Consider the following 23132-nt stretch of genomic DNA (forward strand, 5'->3'; position numbering starts at 1 on the left):
ACACCACCTCCTACAGTCAGACACAACTGGACAACCTTGTCAAAGGGGAAACCTTTACCTTTTACCTTTAGCCAATACCCTAGAGGAGAGAATCAGAATTCAAAATGACCTTAACCGATCAGACAGCTGGGCCAGAACTAACAAAATGAACTGCACCCTCCCTGAAGGCATCCAACTCCATCTTGGCCTCTGAGGCGTAGAGAAAGGAACTGTGCCCTTCCCGAAGACATCCAACTCCATCTTGGCCTCTGAGGGGGAAAGAAAGGTAGGCCAATCCCATCAGTTCCTTAAAGGAACTGTGCCCTCCCCGAAGGCATCCAACTCCATCTTGGCCTCAGAGGGGGAGAGAGGGTAGGCGAATGCCATCAGGCCTATCCTTAAGATACAGATCCCTCCATCTGTCCATCTGCCTTGGTCCAGGACTCAGAGGGAGAGAAGAATGCTGGACCTGATCCCCTTCCCCTCAACCATTCCCTTCTCCTCCTGTGTCGTGTCTTAGATTGTAAGCATGAAGGCAGGGAACCGTCTAATTAAATGATTTTATGTACAGTGCTGTGTAAATTTACAGTGCTATATAAATAAAGCTTAATAATAATTTCGGGAGGGAGAAATATAAAGTACTACACTTAGACACAAAAACAACTAGTTTGACAACAGTACATGCAAAAAAGATCTTGGGAGTCTTAGAAGACCACAATCTGAACTAGAGTCAACCGTGTGAAGCAGCATCTTAAAAAGCCAATATGATAGTAGGCTGCATCAAGAGGAGTACAGGGTCTATTAAGGAAAGTCAGACATTTCCTGTTAACTTACAAAATCTCACACAACTAATCCTATTAAACTAAAATACCCAGTACTTTTTGATTTTCTGTTGTTTCTATCTGGGCATATCCTTGCAACTGAGGAGAGATCTCAACTCAGCAGCCTCTGTCTTGTCTCTTGAGAGAAGGGAGCAGCCAGGGAGATGGAGCAGCCTCTCTGCTGCTTCTGCATCCTGTAAGTACACTTGCAAGACTTTAACTTTGCAACATGGTGTACGATCTCAGTCATGGAGATTCTTTTTCTTTATAATTTAGTAGCTTCAGTCAAAGAGAGCCAGTGTGGTGTCGTGGTTTGAGTGTTGCACTATGACTGGTGACAAGGGTTGGAATCACATCTTGACTATGTAGACTCACTGGGTGACCTTGGGCAAGCCACACACTCAGCTTCAGAAGACAGCAATGGCAAACCCCTTCCGAAGAAACTTGTCAAGAAAACCCCATGAAGGATTTGCTTTAGGGTTTCCATAAATCAGAAATAATAATAATAATAATAATAATAATAATAATAATAATAATATCCCGCCTCTCCCTACGGATTGAGGCAAGTTACAATAAAAAGAAGTAAAAACACATAGCATAGAAATGACTTGAAGGGACACAACAAGAAGCTTCAGTAAAAACCAGTCTTTCAGGCAAGTTTTACATAGAGTTGTCCACAAAAGGGCAGTAATTCCCAATTTACAGGCCAATGTATGACTAATTTTTAACAGCTAAATGGCAGACAGATACAACATTTTTGTTTTCTGTAGTGGGAATACTCTATACTGGGAATACTCCTATTCAGTTTGGCTATTACAGCTGGTTGAATTTTGTTTCAGTTCAGTTGCAATAAGAATTTACCAGCACTTGCAATTTTTTTCCTATTCTGGATATTCGGAATTTTTTAAAAAATCTAAAGATGGGAAGAAATGAATCTAAGATTCTTCCATCTCTATTTCTAACCATGTGGATTTAATTCTTGATTTCCAGAACAGTTGCAACAGCTCTAGTATTTCTGACAGAATAAATCAGTAGATAGAATTTATTATTTACGTATGTCATTTATATCCCTCTTTACAGGCTCCAAGGCATTGAAACATTTGACTTTTAAATATTTACAGGCTTAAGTTCAATGGCCAGATTTTCAGTGACTATCTGGATAAGTCATTTCCGGTTCTCCCATCAATGGAGAATAGTCCCCAGCTGTAAATCCTGTGCATGTGGATCTCATGTCAGATCACTATAGCATACTGTGTTCAGTGAAATCACACAGCTGGTGCAGCAGGTTTCTGTTGACAGTTTTCTAGTGACAGCCTTTTGTTGCCAAAAAATGGAGTGAGCCTAAACCTGGAACTCTGTAGTATATTTAATAAGAAAAACGGCCTGGGCCAGGATGACCAGATGCCATAACCACAAAGGAGAATAAAAGATTCAAGAAAAATGTAGGACATTACTAAATAAAAGCTAAAAACACTAATATAAATGTAAATTCAGCCTTAGTTATGCTCATAACAGTGGACATTTTGAATTCTTCCTGGACATTTCCTTGAAATGTGGAACATGCCCTGGAAACGGAGGATGTCTGGTCACCCTGGTCTAGGCTTTTTCTAGGGTAAAGCAGATGACTACTGAAAGCATTCATTTAAAAAAAAAATCCCAAACTTGTGATAAAGTAGTCAAACAAAACATTAACTGGTGTGTGAGCAAAGGGTAACTGCTGGGAAATTAAGATTACGGTTGGCATCCTGATGAAGATTTACGACTTCATAAGTTGTAGAGTGTTCCTAAGAGGAGCATTGTAGCTGTGCTACTGGGGACATTTTACACGTAGAGTGAGCAACATGAGCATTACACAAACACAGCAATGCGTAGCAGTATTTGTGGGATAGGTTGCCTTTGCACAATGAGGGGAGGGCAGTAGAAAGTCATAGGTGCCCTATACCCAACAGGAGAAGCATCCCCACTTTTCATGATGCCTCTGTTGTGCACCAAGAGATCTTATGCAGTACCCAGTTGCACACTGCCAGAATTCTGTAACGTGTGTGTATTGTCAGTGAAAAATATTCACTGTGAATAAACCAATATTCGGTGGTACTACAGCTGAAATGTTTTCTACAAAACCTGGTAGGGCATCCTTGATAGCTGAGGAAGAAGTCTCTGTTGCACTTGTCTGAATTTATACAGGCTCGCACAGAGGCATACCTTACTTTTATCTGCAATAATAAACGAGAAATATTTGGCTTTACAACCTCTCTGAAGGCGGGGGCAGTTGCTGGATCCATTGCTGTGGTAGCAGTGAATCTACTTTTGGTTCCATGCTTGGTCCTTTTTGAGGAATGATTGTAAAACTAAAAGCAGATTTGTTATCCCTTTGGCAGCAGGATTGTCCCTGCTGGAAGTGTACACCTACCCTTGCACATACACACACATATATTTGCCATGATTCCTTCATGGCGGCCTTTCTAATTTTGAGCCCGAGCCTCAGACTCTGAACAGTTTACTGCAGAGCTGTAGCTGATGTCTGAATCCTACTGCAACACTGGGCCAAGTGATGGTATCAGTATTGCTGGATTGATTTCCATGTAAGTTGTGGACTTCATGATTAGCTGGCAATCTCTCCATTTGGCAAACAAAATGCTGGATTTATTCCTACACCCAGCCAACAGTGTAAGAGCTGCAGCCATAGGAGCTGAATGAGCAAGAAAGCAGGGGGGAAGCTTTGAAGCCTCCTATAGTTATTTGAAATAAAACTACTGGCTTGTAAAAAGTTCCCACTGCAGCAGTTCTTACAAGAATCTCATCTGGCTAATGTGAAATTGACCACCTGCTCTTGCTTGGTTCCTATCCAGGGCGGCTGTTTGAGAAGTGGCTGCTTTGTGGACAGAGGATTTTGACTTCTTTCTGGGCTTGTCATCAAACTCCTCAGCAGCACCCTGTTGCTTAAATACACACCCGCTCCCCAGCAGCTGGATCTCACTTTGTAGCTTTACAGAGACCTTTGAAATGTGATGCTGGCAAATTCAGCTGTTGGCCAACACTCATCTGTTGGTTCCCCTGGAGAGAACTTTGCATTCTTAGCTGAAGGGGATCTATGAAGCCAAACTGCCCTTATTGACAGGCTTGGCTTGGCGTCCTTGTCTGTTCGCAGGCAGTACCCCAGCTGTGTGAGTAATCTACACGAAGACAACCCACAGAGATGTTGGGGCCTTGTTATCTTGTTGCAGAAGACCAGATGGAATGTCTCTGCAGTCCTGAGGAAAGAAGAAATGGATAGCGCTCCTCAAAGACTGAAGGAATTGTTGCTAGTCTGTGGTGTGGGAGGAGGTGTAGTAGTTGGCCATTCACTAATCACGTTCATTGGCTGCGATCCTGTTAGTGGTGTACACAAGTCCACCTTAGACCTGACATGTATTTTTTGGATTGTTGTGGAGATAGATATTCCATATCACTCTCCTCAATGGCAAAAAAGGTCAAATGCAGAATGACTGCACCATCTGCTGAGACTTCCAGAGGCCCCTGGTGAATCATGTGAATGATGTACTTGATGTGCATCTCGCTACAGAGATATAGTCAGATATTTATGTGATTTTTCCTGCTCTCCATCAGCCACAGAATGACCAAAGAGTTTCAGTGGCTCAAGAGGGATGTTGGATGACCAACTGTAGTGCAAGTCAACAAGTGGAACTATTAGGCTGCACCATACCATACAGGATCTCTGCCATTAATTCATACTGACCTCTCCGGATAATATAATCAATGCAGACCGTGAAGATGGCAGGTCTGTGTATTTTGGTCACTGAGAACAAAATTGTACATCAAGGTTTTATAACATAAATCTCCACATGCAGAGCTGCTTACTGATTATGCAGTAGACCTTTGTTTTCAATGCCAACAGTGTGCAACCAAATGCACAACCAAAGTAGTACTACCATTTTGGCAGGATACATATCAGCCAAGAAGGCTCATCCTTCATGTTTAATGGCACTGCATGTGTAACTCCACTTCAGCAGTTTTGAACAGAATGTGAACACTGCAGATTAAACAAAAGAGTTCAACCGCTTCTGTAAGAGGATACAACGCAAGTATAAAACATCAAAAAGTTTCCAGTCTATATGCGAAGTAAAAAATAAAAATGAAATTCAGTTCTTCAATTCTGGTCCTCACAATTGTAGAAAACACTTGTAAATAGGCAAGGTGAAATCTATCATAGGCTTAGGAGCTGCCATAGGGTGAGGACTACGATATTCCAACTGTGGTGCTCTCTATACATTGGTTTTTTGGGGGGCACAAAATGGTTGCAAAAGTTTCATTGTAACAAATATTATTTCTCCTTAAGTCAGACCATTGATCATTTAATGCAAGACCAGATCCTGTCTGATTGTGGAAGCTATGCAAGCTTGGATGGGAGACCACCAGCAAAGAACAGGAACTGTAGGCTATATTTCACAAAGAGGAATGGGCAAAACTACCTCTGACTATTCCTTACCTAAGAAAAGCCTATGAAAAGTGCATAGTGTCAGCATAAGTTGACAGGCAACTTGAAGGCTGTTCTGACTGGCAGTAGCTCTTCAAAGTCTCTGTTAGAGGAAACTGGCATTTCCTCACCTAGCTCCAGAAAACAGATTTGGCACAAATACTTGGACAAATGCTAAGTATTATTACTTAGGTATCACACTGAAAGCAATTCTGAAAGTTAACATGCTCCCTGCTATGCTGCTTTGTGTATGAAAAATTCAGTCAAGACAAGATTTCAAACTCTTTCCCTCCTGCCAGTGTTGTTTTGCTGACCATTTCCCATTTTGATTGATACATGGCTGAATACAGAGGCACTTTTAAGATTGGGTGGGTAAGCATGGACTGATGGGGACAGGGGAAAATTGGCCCCTGCTCCTTTGTAACAGTCTACTCTTGAGTTGTAAACCTTGAAACAAAAATATTCTTTGCTTTCCAGTCTTCAATAACTGAGATGTAAGGCTGTGTGTTAATAATACAGTTTATTCATAAGAGAATATTCTGAACTCTTGCTTTCTTTTTGGCACTTCATACCCACACCCACACCTTCTTCCTGAAAGAGGCCTCATTCAACACCACTAGCATCTCCATTCCTTAAGCTATCATAACCATTATAATCAATAAATACTGTACAAAGGAAAGACTGGAAAAGAGAGGAGGACTTAGTGTAAATGAACCAACAATGGATAACATCTGGACCAAACCTTCACCACAAAGAACCAGGGGCAATGAGCAAGCAGTCATTCAAATGTTGCTGGGCTGCAGATCTCATCAGCCATAGTTAGGGATGATGAAAAGTTATAGTCCAGCAATATCTGGAAGGACTCAGGCTTCTCACCTCTGTCATGGAAGAACCACAACAACAAACCTTTACTCCTCTTTGAAAAGTAACAAGGGCTGCAGCTGCACTGCAGAAACAATCCAGTTTGACACCACTTTAACTGCCATGGCTGAATGTGACAGAATTCTGAAAATTGTAGTTTGTTGTGGCACCAGAGCTCTCTGACAGAGAAGGCTAAATGTCTTACCAAACTACACTTCCCAGAATTCCATAGCACTGAGCCATGGCAGTTAAAGTGGTATCAAACTGGATTATTTCTGTTGTGTGGACGCAGCCCTAAAGTCCCTCCCGAAGACTTTTTTCTGAGGAATGTCAAAATGTCATGGGGAAAAGTGATTTTACAGATGACAGAAGTGATGTTCTCATAAGAGTTTCTTCCACAGAAGTCTTTCCCCCAAAAGAGAACATCTAGGTACCCCTTGGCTCTGAGGCCCCTCCATCAGAAACAAAACAGAAAAACCACAAAACATAGTAAAGCTCTCAGTCCCTAAAAATAAACAGCATTTGGCATTGTGTTGTCCCTTTCAAAGAAACAAACCACAGAACAATATTATAATTCAATAATGTTGGTCACAAACAACCTTATTTTGAAATAAAGTGCTTTTCATCTAAAGTCAGATAAAGAAGCTTTCCTTATAAATGCCATTTTGTACATCCAATACATACATACATACATACATACATACATACATACATACACAAAATATATCTTTATACAATAACATAACCATATAGCGATAAAATTATGTGGCTGGGACAATATACAATATTTTATAGCTTAAATAGAAATTGCTGGACAAAATAGTTACATGGTACAAAAATACATCCTTGTTCTTTAATATTTACTCACCCAAATGAGACTGCAAAACTTTGTGGGAGTGTAAGGTGCTTATGAACAACAGCATTCAGTATCTAAACTCTTACAGACATCTGTGACTGACAGAATCATCACTCCTTGGCAGAAAATTTAGGCTCCTCCATTCCCAGCATAGAGCAGCCTTCTCCATGATCTTGGTAGCTGGGGATAATGGTAATTGTAGTCCATTCCATATGGAAGGCAGCAGATTGGGGGAAGCTGCTATAGAGCACATGTGTTGCAAATGCAGGCAAGTTCTGCTGCCAAGCAAGGTGCCATGTCTGAATTGTGACCACTGTATGAATCTTAACTAATGCTACTTCCACATAATATATGTAGAATCAGCAAAGTATGCTGTTCTAAGAAAACCATCCAAACAAAAATTTCTGAGAAAACGTTGTTAGGAGAAAAAAGGCAAAACAGAACATCGTGGGAGATGTTCCACAAACCAAAAATAAAGAATGTTCTAATGTATCCTCTAAGGATACATGCACACGAATACAAATACAAATACATGCTTGAGACCTGTTGTGCTGGGTGGGAACTACAGAGATAGGTAGAATAGATAAAGACAAGGGATGAATGACAGTTTTTGGATTAATAATCTGCAACAAAGACCAGCACCATGTGGAACTTAATTCTCCAGACGATTCTGGACTTGTATACTGTATATGCACACATGTATGCATGTAAGTCTACAAGAATGGCAACTGTCCTTCAAAGGCAAGGCATGCAAGTCTGTTTTACTGCAAAATAGACAAACAAATTCTTCCCTATTTTTCAAATCCAGAAACTGATGTTTAAGAAAAGTTAGCAAATAATTCATCTGAAAGTTAACTTGAATAAATAACTGCCACTAATTTTTAAAATAAAAAGGGATACTACAATACATAGCCTTCACTAATATACAGTCGGCTCTTCTTATACACAGTTTTTTTATACACGGATTTAAGCATACACGGTTTGAAAATGTTCCAAAAAAGTATAAATTTACCTTGATGGTCCATTTTTTATTAGGGACACCATTTTGCTATGTCATTATACTTAATGGGACTTGAGCATACACGGATTTTGTTATACACGGGGGATCTTGGAACCAAACCCCAGCGTATAACAAGGATCCACTATACTTAAATATATGTAAATATGGTGGGTTATAAACCGGCGCTTTGCGGCGGTCTGCCGCCGCCGCTGTTTGCTCCGTGAGGGAGCCGCTGCAGCCAAACCGCGTGTCTCCGTTACGGAGCAAAAAAGAAGCTCCAAAATGGAGCTTCTTTCCGCGGCGCAGCTATGATGCCGCGAGGCGCCGCTGGCACACTCACAACGTCATAGGCGCCACAACACGTCTGGACGCTATGCGTCCAAGACATAAACATGGCAGCGGCCGTCTGGAACGGCCACCGTCAAAAAATACGTAGTGACTACGTATTAGGGTTAGGGGGGTGCGGAAGCACCGCACCTTCCTAACCCTAATACGTAGTCACTACGTATTTTTTGGCGGTCTGTAACCCGCCTATATTAGTTGCAAGCAAGGAAGGTCATGATCACAAAAAACTACTGTCTTGTTTGTTAAGTGACCGCGGAGTATGTTCCTTTCACCACAGTCTCCTCTTTGCCCCAGCATGGTTCACAGCCTGTTTCCAACAGAAGCAGCAACGGAGTAGTTAAATTTAATTCATTTCATGATGCAAACATAACAAGATATGCAGTGACCCCCTCCTCCCAACCTAGGATAGAGCCACTGAAACCCCCCACCCACTGCCATTTATACCTAGAGAAGAGTAAGGAGGATTACAGAAGTGTCTGGTTAGTACATGGATGGGAGACAGGTACTGTAGCCTATATTTCACAGGAAGAAACTGACAAAAACACCTCTGAGTATTCCTTGCCTATGAAAACCCTATGAAGCTCACAGGGTCACCATAAGTCAACAGGAGACCTGAAGGCACATAGATTCACACTGGCTATATCCCTGTATCAAGCCATGAAGCTCCTACATCAGCCGCTGTTATGTCAGTAGAAATAAGTGGATGGTATAACCGCTTAGCATCTGGCTACAGGGATATAGCCAAACATTCCTGCAATCCCTCCAGCTCTCCTTCAGGCACAAATGGCTGCGGTGGCTCTATAGTAGGTCTAGGGAGTGACAAATATTCCATGAACACAGGGACGTAGCTAGGATTTTAGGAAGGGGGGGGTCCAGACTAAGTGCCACCATTATAATGGGGCTTGAGTGTGGCGGCGCAGCAGCACACACCATTCATTTTTCTAATGGAGGGGGGGGGGTCCGGACCCCCAGAACCCCCCCCCCCCCTGGCTACGTCCCTGATGAACAGCAATGTTATGCTGAGCCATGCAGGATTGCAGCCTATGTATATTCCCCATTGACATTTTGGCAATCTTGCCAAGCTCCCACACAACCCCCCCCCCCAAAAAAAAAATCCAGGGAGGGGGAATCATGCATTTATTAGCCCTAAATGGGCAAAACAACTGAACAGTTGCTTGTGTGCAATGGCTTTCTTCTAATACCCTCTAAACCCAACAAAAAGTGACAGTATATCTCAGAAATCTAAACCAGAAGAGACTTCTGGGTCAGAGTTTTGGCCAGTGTTTAGGTGCTTTGGCCCATCACTGATCCGTGAAAATGGAAACTGTGCCCAGTGCCCACCACAGTTGTCCAAGATTACAGTAGGAAGTGATTTTCTGTATAGCTGCAGAAACCGAGGTACAATTTTTAACTCACAAATTCCACATATGATAATGTACTTACTAATTTTCTAAATGGCCACTAGAGGTCACAAAAGAACCCTCTGAATCTGGACAAACATCAGACGTGTGCTGGAGATCAAAAAAGAGAAAATTTGAGGTGGCCTCTCCATATTCAAATGCTCACATGTGGAAATCTTTAGCCATAAGATGTTGCAAGCTTAATGAGTGGCTAACTATTGGCATGGCCCTCAAGGAATCTCTAACAGATCTAGCAGACAGACATAGGTAGTAAAATGCACTGGCTTCTAATGCCCTGAGAAGGCACATGGCTGTGAACACTTCCCTAGTCTCCAAAAATAACACCTTTTTGGGGTCGGGTGGAGTGGGGATTAAAGAGATCAGAAGAAAACAGAGGGAGTTTTCCTAGGAATTTGCACAGAAATTTTACACAGCAAAACCATGTGCATTATTTTAAAGGGAAATCATGTTCCTGGAGGCAAAAATATATGGGTGCTGTTTGTTGCCTGTCTTGGTACAGGAGATGGAACAGGTTAAGCAAGAACAACAGGCCCTTGCTTTTCTCCCTATCACTGACCAGTGTTACTCAGCCTTGTAGTTTACCAGGAAGGGAACAGACAAAGCTGCCTTATCCTGAATCAGACAACCGGTCCACATGGCTCAGCATTATCTAGGGCTCATTCACACTACAAAATTATAGCAATATTATTCCACTTTATCTGCCTTGGTTCTGTCCTATGGGATCATGGGATTGGCAGTTTAGGGAGGGGCATTTGAAATTAACAGCCAGAGAGCTCCAGGATTCTGTAAAATGGAGCCATAGTAATTAAAGTGGAACAACAGCATTATAACTGTGTGGTCTGAATGGGTCCTTACCCTTGACAGGCGGCAGCTCTCTCCAACAGCATGTTATTGTTTTTCCAGCACCTGCTGGAAATATCAGGAGTGAATCTAGGATTTTCTGCACACAAGGCATGTGCTTTGTCCCCAGACTGTGGATACCTGGGCTCTAAGTCAGTTGTCTTTTTCTCTCAGGTCACTGAAATGTATAGAAGAAGAGGGATTACAATGTCTGGGTGTTTCCTTTTGTTATCTTCTAGATAGAAATTACATCCAGTTTTATTCCATCACAACCCTGGAAGCAGGTTGGCCTGAGCTCCCATTTCTCTCCTTTAGGGGCTACATTTTCATACACACCCCAGAACTTTCATTCCCAGCTTCCAGTTTACTCATCTTCAGTTCTCATCCCTCAGTAACACTGTTGAATATAATACACAAGCAAGAGATCATTACTTCTCTTACCTAGGGCCATTTGAAGACTGTAGAGCCTTGTTCCACCAAATTCTGAATATATCTAACAATGTTTCTCTTTTATCTAAAACATAACATTGGTGTATTACACCAAAGATCACTTCAGCCACTATACAAAACAATCAAGCATCCTGCAAACATTTGTGCCTGAAGAACTTTGAAGTCTTGCTTGCGGGTGTGACATTTGTGGATGCAGTATAAAATGAGTCAAGACAGGCCTTTTAAAGTGTGATCTTAAGAGGCTGTGCCCACCATCACTCACTTCCTCTCTGGGTATAGTGCGCATTCCAGAGTGCCGTTCTGAGCCAGCTGGACCACAAGAATTGCTAGGCGATGCCACTGCCAGGAAAGAACATGAAGGTCCCTACAAAGAAGGTGTGCCCAGAGCCATTGCAGAATCTATGCATCCAATTCCTTACAGATTACTTTATTACAAAGGGAATGGAGCGCAAAGGATGACTCTGTAACCACCATGAACCAAAACTCTTCATTGATAAAAAAACAGGGCGGTGGCAAGAGATCCCATTCTGCTCTCTAGAATGCTGTGTAGTAGACCAAAGGTTTTGTGCTCTTCAAAGCCACCTTTTCTAGCTTTGCTAATATTCCTTGGCTTCCTGTAGTTGAGAGAGATATTCATCCTCTGGCGGATTGTCAGTACATTGCTGCCCATTATTGGGCGGCCGCACCACATGATACTTGCTCCAGTCGCCCTTGCAGAGAATCCATGGCAGCATGTCCACTTTGTAGTGCAGCTCAGGGGAGAACTCCGTACTGATGAGATTAGGGGCTCCAGCCCCTTTGCCTCGCGTAATGAGCTTGGTGTTCTCATCGTAACAGCAGTGCTGCGCAGCCAGCGTGGTGCTGTCCAGAGAGAGCATGGACCGTAAGCAGAAATGGGCAGTGGGCTTGTAGATGTCCAGTCGCTCCTTAGGCCCACTGGCATCCCGCCAGCGGAAGTTCTTGCCCTGCCTCTCATCCCGCAAGTTGACGGCACTGTACACAGCTTCCAGGGGGTAGGAACAAGGACAGCTGGGCAGGTCAGAGAGCACTTTGCTTAGGTATTTGTTGAGGAAGTCACTTTTGCAGTTAAGCCACTTTTCACAACTGTCCACATCTGGGGAAAGCAGATGGGTGGGAGAAACAATCAAACTCCAACTAATTCTCATCAGTTCATTCTGGCCAGGACTGGCAAAATTCTAAAGCAGTAAGCATTTTCCCCCACAGACCCCAAACCACAAATCCCCTATTACTATTTAAACAAATTATAGACTGCTTACCATACCTAAAATTGTATCTCAAAGAATCCATATTTCACTGCCAAATTGTCCCCATAATGCGCGCATATATATATCGGCTTCCTGAATTTGGAAACTTACATATGTGACTCATTTTGAGGGGGGGGGGATGACTTTTTGAGTGGCACAGCAACAAATTTAGCACTGGTCAAGGTGAACAAAAACTAGGGAAAATAGGTCACTCTAGACTACAACTCCTATTATTGTTAATAAGAATGTTCATTTACTTTATGGACTTAGGATATTCAGAACCTGGAATGTGCCAGATTGGAGAAGATAAAATACAGGATGCCAATACCTCAGCATGGATACCTCAGTTAACAAAGCCTCTGACAAACAAGCTCCTTTTTATAAAGTCTTTTTGCTCTCATCCAGCCTTCCTTTTCTTCTGGATGTTTTAGCTGCATTACCATGAGGAGGAGGATGAAGGAGGGCTGCCTCTAAAATCCCTTACTGAACAGCAAAACATAGAGAAAAGGAGAGCAGATAAATCTGCCTAATAAACTATTCCCAACATGTTTTTAAAAAACCATAGATCTATAGGTTTGGCTGGCAAAATGGAATTCATAGGCGGGGTACAGACGGGCAGGGGAAGACGTCTTGGAGGTGTATTCTGCTGAATACGGAGCCTCCAGACCGCCCGCCCCAGGGGCGTGGCTCAGGTGTATGGGGCTTCCACATGGGGGGCAGTGAAGACGCCTCACCTGGGGCCGTTTCTGACCCGCAGTTTCCATACCGCCACCTCGGAGGACGCTGCAAAGAGAGAGGCAGCTTCTGCACGGGCGGCCAAAAACGGGGCTTTTTTTTCCCTTTTGCCGGCTGGTGGATGCGCAGCTGCGCAGCTGCAGCGCTCAGCACAGGCGGCAGAAAGCCTATGTGCACATTTAAAGCGCCCAGGCCCCTTTAAACTTTTTCCCTCGCCCTGCCCAAGAACAATGGTGGTCTCCTGCCAGCTGGTGATCAGCTGGTGTTGGCATCCTTGTTCGCTTGCACGTTGGTAGTGTCACCAGCATCATGGATGCCTCCTCTCCTTTGGTCCCCATGCTCTTGCTGAATCTGCAATGCACAGCCACAGCTGTCGCCGCTGCTACCGCTGTCCCCCTGCCATCCCCCATCACCTCCCTTGTACATATGTAAATATTTAAAGTTTTAGGGTTTTTTTATTGTTAGGTGAAAATGGCACAGGAATGTGTGTAGGGGTTCACTTTAAATTCCAAACTTTCCCCAATTTTAGCAGCGCATGCGTACATGTTGCTCTAGGGTTAGGGTTATGAGCATTAAAATAGAGTGCAGCTGTGCTGCAGCTTCCACATCTGCATGGCATCTGATGCTCTAATTAGAGCCTCGGTGCAAACTGCGCATGTTCCAGGACCCCGACTCATTATGCGATGCAGCAGACAAGGAGCTTTTAAATGGGCAACTTAAATTAGCGGCGTAACAATTCTGGTGTACTGGTGCAGCAGCTTATAGACGGAGCTGCGCAGTTGCGCAGTATATAGAAAAGAAGCGGGGAAAAGCAGCACCTTTTTAATGCCGCTTCTTCCCGCTTGGGGCGTGCGGGTGGCGTGTTCATGGCGGCATTCAGGTAAGGGCCGTCTGAAGGCTATACCTTCATGACGTCATGAACACACCCCTTTTTGCCCGTCTGTATCCCGCCATAAGAGAAGAGGAGACTTTTGGGGGAAGGACACTATAGACAGATTTTGGAAAAGGCTTTCACATGATCTCTCAGAGATTGACTATGTTTTTGTTTACTTCTACAAATTCAACATTGACTTCATTGTTTGATTTCACACATGATTATTTTTTAAAAAATTTAAATTAAGAATTTGCTCTGTAAAAAATAATTCTACAGATATCATAGACTGCCAAAAATAAATAAATACATAAATACATTGGTCCAAGAGCTAATAAAATGTGAACTGTTCTTTTTTCCTATTGCGTAGAAATCTATCCCTATCCCTATTCCTTAACAAGATTAAGTAAACAAAAACTGTAGAACAATAAAGCAAAGACTCCTCAGATTATTCTGTACAGAATATCAAACACTGCATCCTTTGGTTTTGCATGCAGTTGTGGAAAACACACATATCCCCACTAGTGGGATGTCAAGAAAAGCTTCAATATAGCAAGTATGAAGGGATACAATTTTAGTTTTAACTGGTTTCATATTTTTCCAGTCTTAAATTTGATTCTGTTCCGCATCAGTTTGCAATTTTTAAAAATAAAAGGTCTCCATGAAAATGCATACAGATTTTAATGTGCTGAGGCATTTTTGTCCTCTGTGTTACTTAATACATGAATACTTTACAAGCAATTTCCACAAATACAATGCATATTATCTATATCTGCATTTTTGTGCGCTTTCTGTTAATATACACATTCTTCTACACTTTTTCAAAATGAAAATCTGCATCATGAAGTTCAGAGAACAAGGACAGGAACGTTATTCTGCACATTGGTTCAAGAGTGGCTGCATATTGGTTCAACATTAAATCAGTCACAATGACAAAATGTAAATTAAAGAGTATATCTGAAGAATTCAAAGACCTAGACGGTGAAGAAAGCTGACAGAAAGAATATAAACTGATTTGAAATGTAGTAGCAGAAAAGAATTCTACAGATATCATGGAGTGCCAAAAAGAAAAATGAATTAGTCCAAGAGCTAATCAAACGTGAACTCTCCCTAGAAGCCCAAATGACTGAATTGAGGCTATCATATTTTGGGCAAATGATGAGATGACATGATTCACTGGAAATATGATAATGTCAAATAAAGCGGAAAGCAGCAGGAAGAAAGGAAGACCACACTACAGGTGGATTGATTCAAATCAAGGAAGCCACAGACCTGTGTTTGTGACTTCCTTGATTTGATTCAATCCACCTGTAGTGTGGTCTTCCTGCGTTTGCAAGTCCTGCATTTGCAAGGACTGAACAATGCTATTAATTACAGGGTTTCTTGCAGATCTCTGATTCGTAGGGTCTCCATGAGATGAAGCTGAGTTGATGGAACATTACAAAAACAAAAATCAAACACTGCAGATTTGTCAACTTCTCTTTCCATCCCTAATAGTGATGCTCAGTTCCTTCATTCAAGAATAAGCACTTTACTAACCTGAGTTTAGGATCCCTGTGGAATTTTCTGCTTCATAGGGTGCCTCTTCAGTGGTGAGATCCAACTCCCCATCTGCTCCTTGGGAGAAGCAGAGATGCAAAAATGTCACGGTGAACTTCCTAAGACATGAAACATTCAATTTCAAAGACACTACAGGGATAGAAAGTGCAACTGAATGTCAAATCCTTGCAGTATATAATTCCTGCCCTATCCTCTTAGACACCACACTACAGCTATCAAAAGTTACATTTTTAGACAACTTTCAGAATCCTCCAGCCAGCATGACCAAGATGGCTGGAGATTTGGGGAGTTATACAGTAATCCAAAATAATGTTTCCAACTTTGTACCCAGCCCCCACCTCACCCTAACACATACTAAGTGTTCAAAACCTTGCTTTTGACCCTCAAAGTAGGCTTCAGTTAATTGTCTCAAAACATCAAATGCAAGAAACGTCTTAGAAAAGCATCAAGAGAAACAGGAGACCAGGATTAAAATGTCCATGTGTTTGTTCAAAGAACCAGCACACTGAATAGATTTTCATTACCTTTAGGTAGCCTGTAAATTCCATACCAGCACAGTTTGTATAAAGTAAACTAGATGTGAAATTTTATCTTAATATCCCTTATTTCAATGTTAAATCGCATAATAGATATAAAGCAATGTTTTTTTCCATCGGCTCATGGGGCATGGCATTTAGACAACGCATGCTCCGGCAGCGCCTGGAAGCCACCCTGGAGCTGCAGCAAGGCCACCTAAGGTGCCCAAAAACTGGTCCCAAAAGGAGCAAATCTTTCTCACTCCTTGCAGCGGTCCATTTGGGACTGCAGCAGGAGGTGCCCTTGGGGTTGAAGCATGTGTTCACTGTCGCCCCGGGACAATCAGGCCGGGAGCAGCTTCTGGCTGCTCCTAGATGTCTGTCTGCTTCACTCCAAAATGAATTTCAAGAGGGAGAAATGGAAAGTACTACACTTGGTCAGTAAAAATGAAATGCAGAGATATATGATGGATGACACCTGGCTTGACAACATGGTAAGAATTGTTTGACAGTGGAATATGCTGCCTCAGAGAATGGGGGAGTCTCCTTTGGAAGTTTTCAAACAGAGGCTGGATGCCCATCTGTCAAGAGTACTTTGACTGTGACTTTTTGCATGGCAGGGCATTGGACTGGATGGCCATTGTAATCTCTTCCAACTCTATGATTCTATGTGAAAAAGATCTAGGAGTCTTAGTAAACCACAAGCTGAATGTGGATCAACAGTATCATTCTATTCTGGTTTGGTCAGACCTCACCTAAAATGCTGTGTCTAATTCTGGGCTTCACAATTCAAGAAGGATATTAACAAGCTAGAATGTATCCAGAGAAGGACAACCAAATGATAAAAGGTATGGAAACCATAGTATAAGAGAAGCAGCTTAGGGAGTTGGGTAGATTTAGCCTGGGGAAGAGAATGTTAAGAAGTGACATAATAGCCATATTTAAATATTTAAAAAGGTTTCATATTGATGATGGAGCAAGCTTGTTTTTTTGCAGCTCCAGAGAATAGGGCCCAGGGCAATGCATTCAAACTACAGAAAAAGAGATTCCACCTCAACGTTAGGAAAAACCTTCTGACATTAAGAGCAATTCAACAGTGGGGGTATTTTGTATGTTCCTGCATGGCAGGGGGTTAGACTGGATGGGACTTGTGGTCTCTTCCAACTCTATGATTCTGTGGAGATTATCACATTACCAAAAAAAATGTGATGTATCCCCAATGGGATACAGTTGTGTTTCAGACTGCAAGCGGATATTATTGCACTTAAAAACACTGCTGCTGCTGCTGCTGGGCAACTGCAATCCGCGTGCAGCCCAGCCGACTTTCAAACATGGAAAGCTCTCATCTCTGAAAATCAGCTGGCTAAGCGTGACTGGGACCCAGGCTGCATGTGGATTGCAGTTGCCTGGCAGCAGCGGTGGCATTTTGAGTGCGATAATATCCGCTTGCAATCCAAAACGCGACTGTGTCCCGTCGGGGATAAGTCAGATTTTTTTTAAAGAAATAATCTCCTATGTTTGTATGATTGTTCCATTTGTTACTGTTAAGAAAATACAAAGACACTGGTCTTTCTTTCTTTCTTTTTTTAAAAAAAGACATTAAGGGAAGCTGGATGCCTTTAACATCTGAAATGTAGGAATTGCAGAACAGGAAGGGTAATCCAGTTCAATTCCAACACAGCAAATACAATGCTAAGGCATCTCTGACAGAATATCAGTTCAATCTATTTTCAAAAATCATCAGAGGAAGAAAACTCTATCACCCTCTGAGGCCATCCATGCCACTGTAAAGCAGTTTGCAATTTAAGGAAGTTATTCCCAAAGTTTAGTCAAATTTTCTCTTCTTATCTGAACACACTGTTTGGGGCCTAATAAAAAATGAATTTGCTCCATCTTGCATATGGCTACTGTTTCATTTCAGGACAAAGGTGACCACTGACCAAAAGGATTCCCTCACTACTGGAATCTCAACTTAACCCTTGTAGATCTTTGAAAAAGGGATTTCCAAAAAAGTGCCGACAAAGCAACTCAGAGATATTAAATAGCCTGACTGGTAGCTTTAAACAGTTAAAAACAGAGAGAATTCAGTCTATAGAGAAAAGGCAGCACTAACAACTGGGCAGGAGAAGACGAAGAGGAAGAGAAGGTGTACCAGGGCACCGGTGCAAGTCACACGTTCTCGATTCAGTGGCAGTACACGCATAGCCACAAGAGCGGGTTCTCTTCTGATTGCCACTGCCACAGGTTACACTGCAGGGAGACCAGGGACTCCACTCCTCTTCATCTTCATAGTCTGCAGAAGGCAAGACAAACACAACAATGTTCTATGAAGTCACCGTAAAATTAGGCTAAAAGGGACTCTGGGGTGAAGTGCCGTCAGTACACTTACCATATAGCATCCAGGTCTACTTCTTCTACTTCTCTAGTGCGTATGACAGAAAACACACATATAGGAGGATGCCTGTAACACTGTAATTTTAGCAGGTTATAATCCATAATGCTGGGTCCGTTATATTGGCTAGTGCTCACATCTCAACTGGAGACAATAATTAGGAGTAGATTAGAAGTTTCTGCACAAAGAAGACTCTGTTACTCTACTGAAAGGCCTACATATTCTCCACCATTCCTTCATGAGCAACAGGAAAACTCAACTCTGCAGACCTATCAAGACCAACCAAGAGAAACTCACCATAATTATACTTCTCTTTGAAGATCCAGTTCTTCTGTCTGGGCCACCTCTGATCCCAGTCACCTCCCACTCCACTCAGCACCGTTTCCTCTTCATCATACTCTGAAGTATAGTCTTCATCTTCTTCCTCCTCTCCCTCACCCCTGCTCCTTGAGTCCAAGTTGTCATCTTCATCACCATCCTCTACAGGGTCTGTGTATTCCCAGAAAAGAGGCCAGAAGAGATCTTTATGGGACAGCCACTCTGAGGAAGTCAGAGACCAGTCATTGCTAGTTTCCTTCAGCAAGTCCATCTCCATCTCTGCCTGAGGATCATCCACTACCTCTATGGTTACCTGGAAAACAAGATAGCATGTTAAACTGGAGCACAAAGACTAAAAGACCTGTACTGTTATTTAACCAAACAACCTACCTTCAAATGTTTCACTTTATTTGCCTATCTTATCTTTAACCTATTGATTCAGTGCTGAACAAGACATTCACTCTTTGTGTTCTCCTGACCTTGGTTTCTTAACTCTAACTGTTCCCCATGGCTGCCCATTCCTCTCTTCAGTATTATCACTACTCAAGCCCCAATTCCAAATCTGACATTTTGTTCAAGACCCAAGATGGTGGTTGCCATTCCTTTTTATGGTATGATTAAGTTAAGGTTAATAAGGATTTTGATATTTTTTCTTTTAGGCATGCATGTTTAAGAAGTTGGGATAAATACAAATCAAGATGGGTGGGTGAGGGTTGATAGGAAGTATATGTGAAAATGTCCAAAGGGTCAAAGCTCCCCATTCCTGCCCTATAAGAAAGTTATACTGAGAACTGTGGCGCTCGTACACCAAGGAAAGTATTTTTTTCTACATCATTTTCCTCCATGGAAGAGTAGGTTGGAAATTCAACTGAAGAGTCAAAACTGCTAGCCATGCAGGCCTCCAGGAGTGATAACTGAGCTTGGAAAAAAACTCTGTCCCTTGTTTTGACTCCAAAATGATCCAGAGGGCTTTTAAAAGCAAAACTGGAAGTGGAATTCCAACCACTTCTGGTTGTGTTCAAGGAGGGGTCAGTGTGTCCATGACAGACCCCAGTGGCCAAAATTTGTTCACCCTGCAAAAAGGTTAACAGTGGATTCCATCACTTTGTTTCTAGTCTAGCATGTATAACTTGACAACCAGTGTGGCGTAGTGGTTTGAGTGTTGGACTATGACTCAGGAGACCAGGGTTTGATTCTCCAGTGTGAAGGGCAAGGACACTGGGTGACTTTGGGCGAGTCGCTCTCACTTAGCTGCAGAAAAAGGCAATGGCAGACCTCCTCTGAACAAATCTTGCCATGCAAATGGTGTGAAAGGGTCCCCCTAAGTCAGAAATGGCTTGAAGGCACACAACAGCAGCAACAACAACAACTGTATAACTTGAACAGCCCATGGGCCTACCTGGATGTTTGGATTCTGGGCACTCAGATCCACATTGGCTAAGCCCGGCAGGTTTTGTAAATCCAGCACAAAGGGTGTGCTCTCTTCCTGAACTGTGCCACCTGGCTGAAGGGACTGCAACTGGTTCTTGGTGGCAGGATACAACTGCCAACGGCGCTTCTGTCGGCGTGGCATGGCTTGTCCATTTCGCCTCAGGTTCCGAACCTTGTTAGACTGTGGCAACTCCCTTTCTTTGATTGAAGCCATGTCAGGTGAAGTTGAGATCTGTTTATATAAGGCAGTAATGGAAGCATCAGCATCAAAAACCCTGTATATAAATATACATATTCCTGTCCTTCTCCAACATAGTTGCCTCCAGATTTGTTGGACTATAACTGACCCTGAACCAAATTGGCCACAATGGGAGTTGTGTCCAGCACATCTAAAAGGTGCCATATTAGGGAAGTCTGCTGTGGCATAATTCACTTATCTTACTTGGCTTAATTTCCTATCAAGGTTACACCCAAGAAATTTTGGACACAGGTCTCAATGGACTCTACAACCCCAACCCAGCTCAGAAGCAAAGAATAAATTCATGTAACTATGTTTACTTTGCTTCAATCCCTTGATAGTTTTGCTTTCTTTTTGTCTAAAATTTAGATTGTTCAATGCCATAGGGCAAGGATCTATCTTCTACCTGCTTATTCAGCTATTAATGTTAGCTTACTATACATACCAAGTGATTTGCAAGGTGACTTATTAACAACAACAACAACAACAACAACAACAACTAAATTCAGATGTGGCTCCAGCACCAATAAAATAGCAAGAATTACTTGAAGGCAAGAGGACAGCAACTATCTGTCTGTTAAATAGCTTCCAAGAGAGCAAGGCCCTTGTGGTCTCTTCCAACTCTACGATTCTATGATTCTATGATTCTAACTTTCTCCTGAGGGTTCCAGTGGCAAGTTACACAATCTAAGCACCATCACCAAAAAGGCCTTGACCTCCAGTGCCACCCACTGTACGTCAGCAAAATAAGGATATGGTCAACAAAGATGATAAAGTGGACAGATTCTTAGGTTATTCTGTAAAAAAATAAGTATTAATATTATAAGTAATGCCCCATAAACAACCACCCTTCCATATTACGACCCACATTCCCAGCTTGCTGATTATACTGCCTCCCATTAAAATGGCACAAACCAAACATGGCTTTTCTGTTTCAATATGGCAGAGAAATCAGGACCAATTAAATTCCTGTATTTTATTAGAGTGTTGTTCAAACAAACAGACCGGCTGCATTTTATATTATCTGGACCTGCAGAGTGGAAAACTACTACACTGGTGTATTTTATGTTTTCATCATGATCTTATTTAAGGAGACAAAAAGGGGGAGGTGAAACTTAATGTGGGAATTGGCCAGAGCCTTGAGATCAATTTGTCAGTTAAAATAATGAAGCAGAACTAGAATCCTAATAAAAAGTACAATCCCTAGTAAAAGCTTTCCCTGTGTTCTGCTATATTTAATATTTTGTGCCAAGGATCTCCAAAGTGTTCCTCAGAAGACTCCACTTCAGAGCACTGGCAGATTACATCTTGCCGCTAGGAGTTCAACAACATGTGCAGCCCATGTTCTCTAGCCTTGCTCCCTGTATGTGACTTCCTTTCACTGCAGGAGCCCAGAGTGGAGCTGGAGGATTAGAGGAAACAGGGATGTTCCCCTCCCCAGATGGGATACTGAGAAGCACTATTACCTGCAATTAGGGCTTGATGGCTTGGGAAGGACTCTTCCCCCTCCATCCCACTTTCATCCTGACCGCTGGAGCACTTCAAAGGGAGCTGGAGCCAGTCCTGACTCACATGAGGGCACACACAAGGCATCGCCAATGGATTTACTAGGGCTGCACATCAAAAGGACCCGAAGCCTGTCTTCCCCTCCCACAGTGAAAGGAAGAGAGAGCAGCAGGAAGATTGCTAGTCCCTTTGCTTTTTATTAAGGAGCCTAGCTACCCATGGCAAAAAACATTGCAAGAACATACACACACACATCCTAGGACTAGAGCCAGCATGGCCTACAGATCTGAGTGTTGCACTGTGACTTTGGAGACCTGCTTGGCTATGAAACCCACTGGGTGACCTTAGGCAAGTCACATGCTCTCTTAGGCAAATCTGTCAGCCTCAGGGGAAGGCAACAGCAAACCTCTTCTGAATCTGAACAAATCTTGCCAACCGCCCCCCCCCCCCATGATATGGCCTTATGGTCACCATAAGTTGGAAATGACTTGAAGGCACACAACACACACACATCCCAAGACTAGCTTTCACATGCACAGCTGAGAGAAACACTGACAGAACAGTCTGCTGGGATTCTGCAGTTTCCCATCCACATCTCACCTGTCAAATGAGGGCTTGAGAAGAGTTAAGACTGGCTTATGGAATATCCCCAGAAAGAGCACAAATATGCTACTATTGTATTTGGGTACCAAGTACTCAAATATGGTACTATTGCTCGGAAGTACTGCCCAGAGCCAGCCCTACTATTAGGAAAAATGAGGTGAGCTTGTTTTCTGCTGCTCCAGAGACTAGAACACAAACCAGTAAAATGAAATAAAATGAAAAGATATTCCACCTAAACATTAGGAAGAGCCTCTTTACTGTAAGAGCTGTTTAACAGTAGAACAGGCTGTTTCAAGAGTGGGTAGGGTTGCCATAAGTCAGGAACTCCAAACTGGGACAAATGTAGGACAACATTTTCAAATGTAGGCCCCTTTTTTTTTTTAAATGGAGGACACGCGAAAAAAATTGATGATTTTTTAACAATTTTAATATAAATGCATGTTTTTTAGGCATGATCAAAATGGAGGACATTTGGGCATTATTTCTAGACAGATGGCAGATATTTACTTCCCTTTCTGGCCAAACACCCCCAACCTCCATTCCAAAACACACACAACAGCACATTTGGGCATTTCACATGTCTTTACTTAACATGGCCTCTTGCATCAGATGCTTATTCCATAACCAAACCCCTTGGGTTTAACACTTAGC

At 42.5% G+C, this 23132-nt stretch overlaps 1 protein-coding gene and 1 non-coding gene across 5 annotated transcripts in view; both read right to left on the bottom strand.

Annotated features, from left to right (window-relative positions):
* Positions 1 to 9343: 9343 nt before the first annotated feature.
* Positions 9344 to 23132, bottom strand: part of ISM2 (isthmin 2) — a 47032-nt gene continuing 33243 nt past the window's right edge. Inside the window, exons 2-7 of one of the 4 annotated variants that reach the window (XR_016281008.1) lie at positions 20103 to 20366; positions 18683 to 19016; positions 18146 to 18286; positions 15458 to 15535; positions 11039 to 12161; positions 9344 to 10775 (exon numbers count right to left, since the gene is read on the bottom strand). Coding sequence is in view for 2 of the 4 variants with exons in the window: in XM_089522294.1 (XP_089378420.1) it covers positions 11644 to 12161; positions 15458 to 15535; positions 18146 to 18286; positions 18683 to 19016; positions 20103 to 20366 (1335 nt within the window). In the remaining 2 variants the exon portion in view is untranslated. Of the gene's footprint in view, positions 12162 to 15457; positions 15536 to 18145; positions 18287 to 18682; positions 19017 to 20102; positions 20367 to 23132 lie in introns of all 4 variants that reach the window. The other 3 variants (XR_016281007.1, XM_089522296.1, XM_089522294.1) reach the window with 3 other exon arrangements.
* LOC149314998 (small nucleolar RNA SNORD36) lies at positions 15829 to 15904 on the bottom strand. Its single transcript, XR_016281168.1, has one exon. It is a non-coding gene; the product is annotated as a small nucleolar RNA SNORD36 (small nucleolar RNA).

The sequence above is a fragment of the Sceloporus occidentalis genome, unplaced genomic scaffold (assembly GCF_023333645.1).
Source record: "Sceloporus occidentalis isolate IW3139 unplaced genomic scaffold, rSceOcc1.0.p SCAF_4, whole genome shotgun sequence".
In the NCBI taxonomy this organism is placed as follows: domain Eukaryota; kingdom Metazoa; phylum Chordata; class Lepidosauria; order Squamata; family Phrynosomatidae; genus Sceloporus; species Sceloporus occidentalis.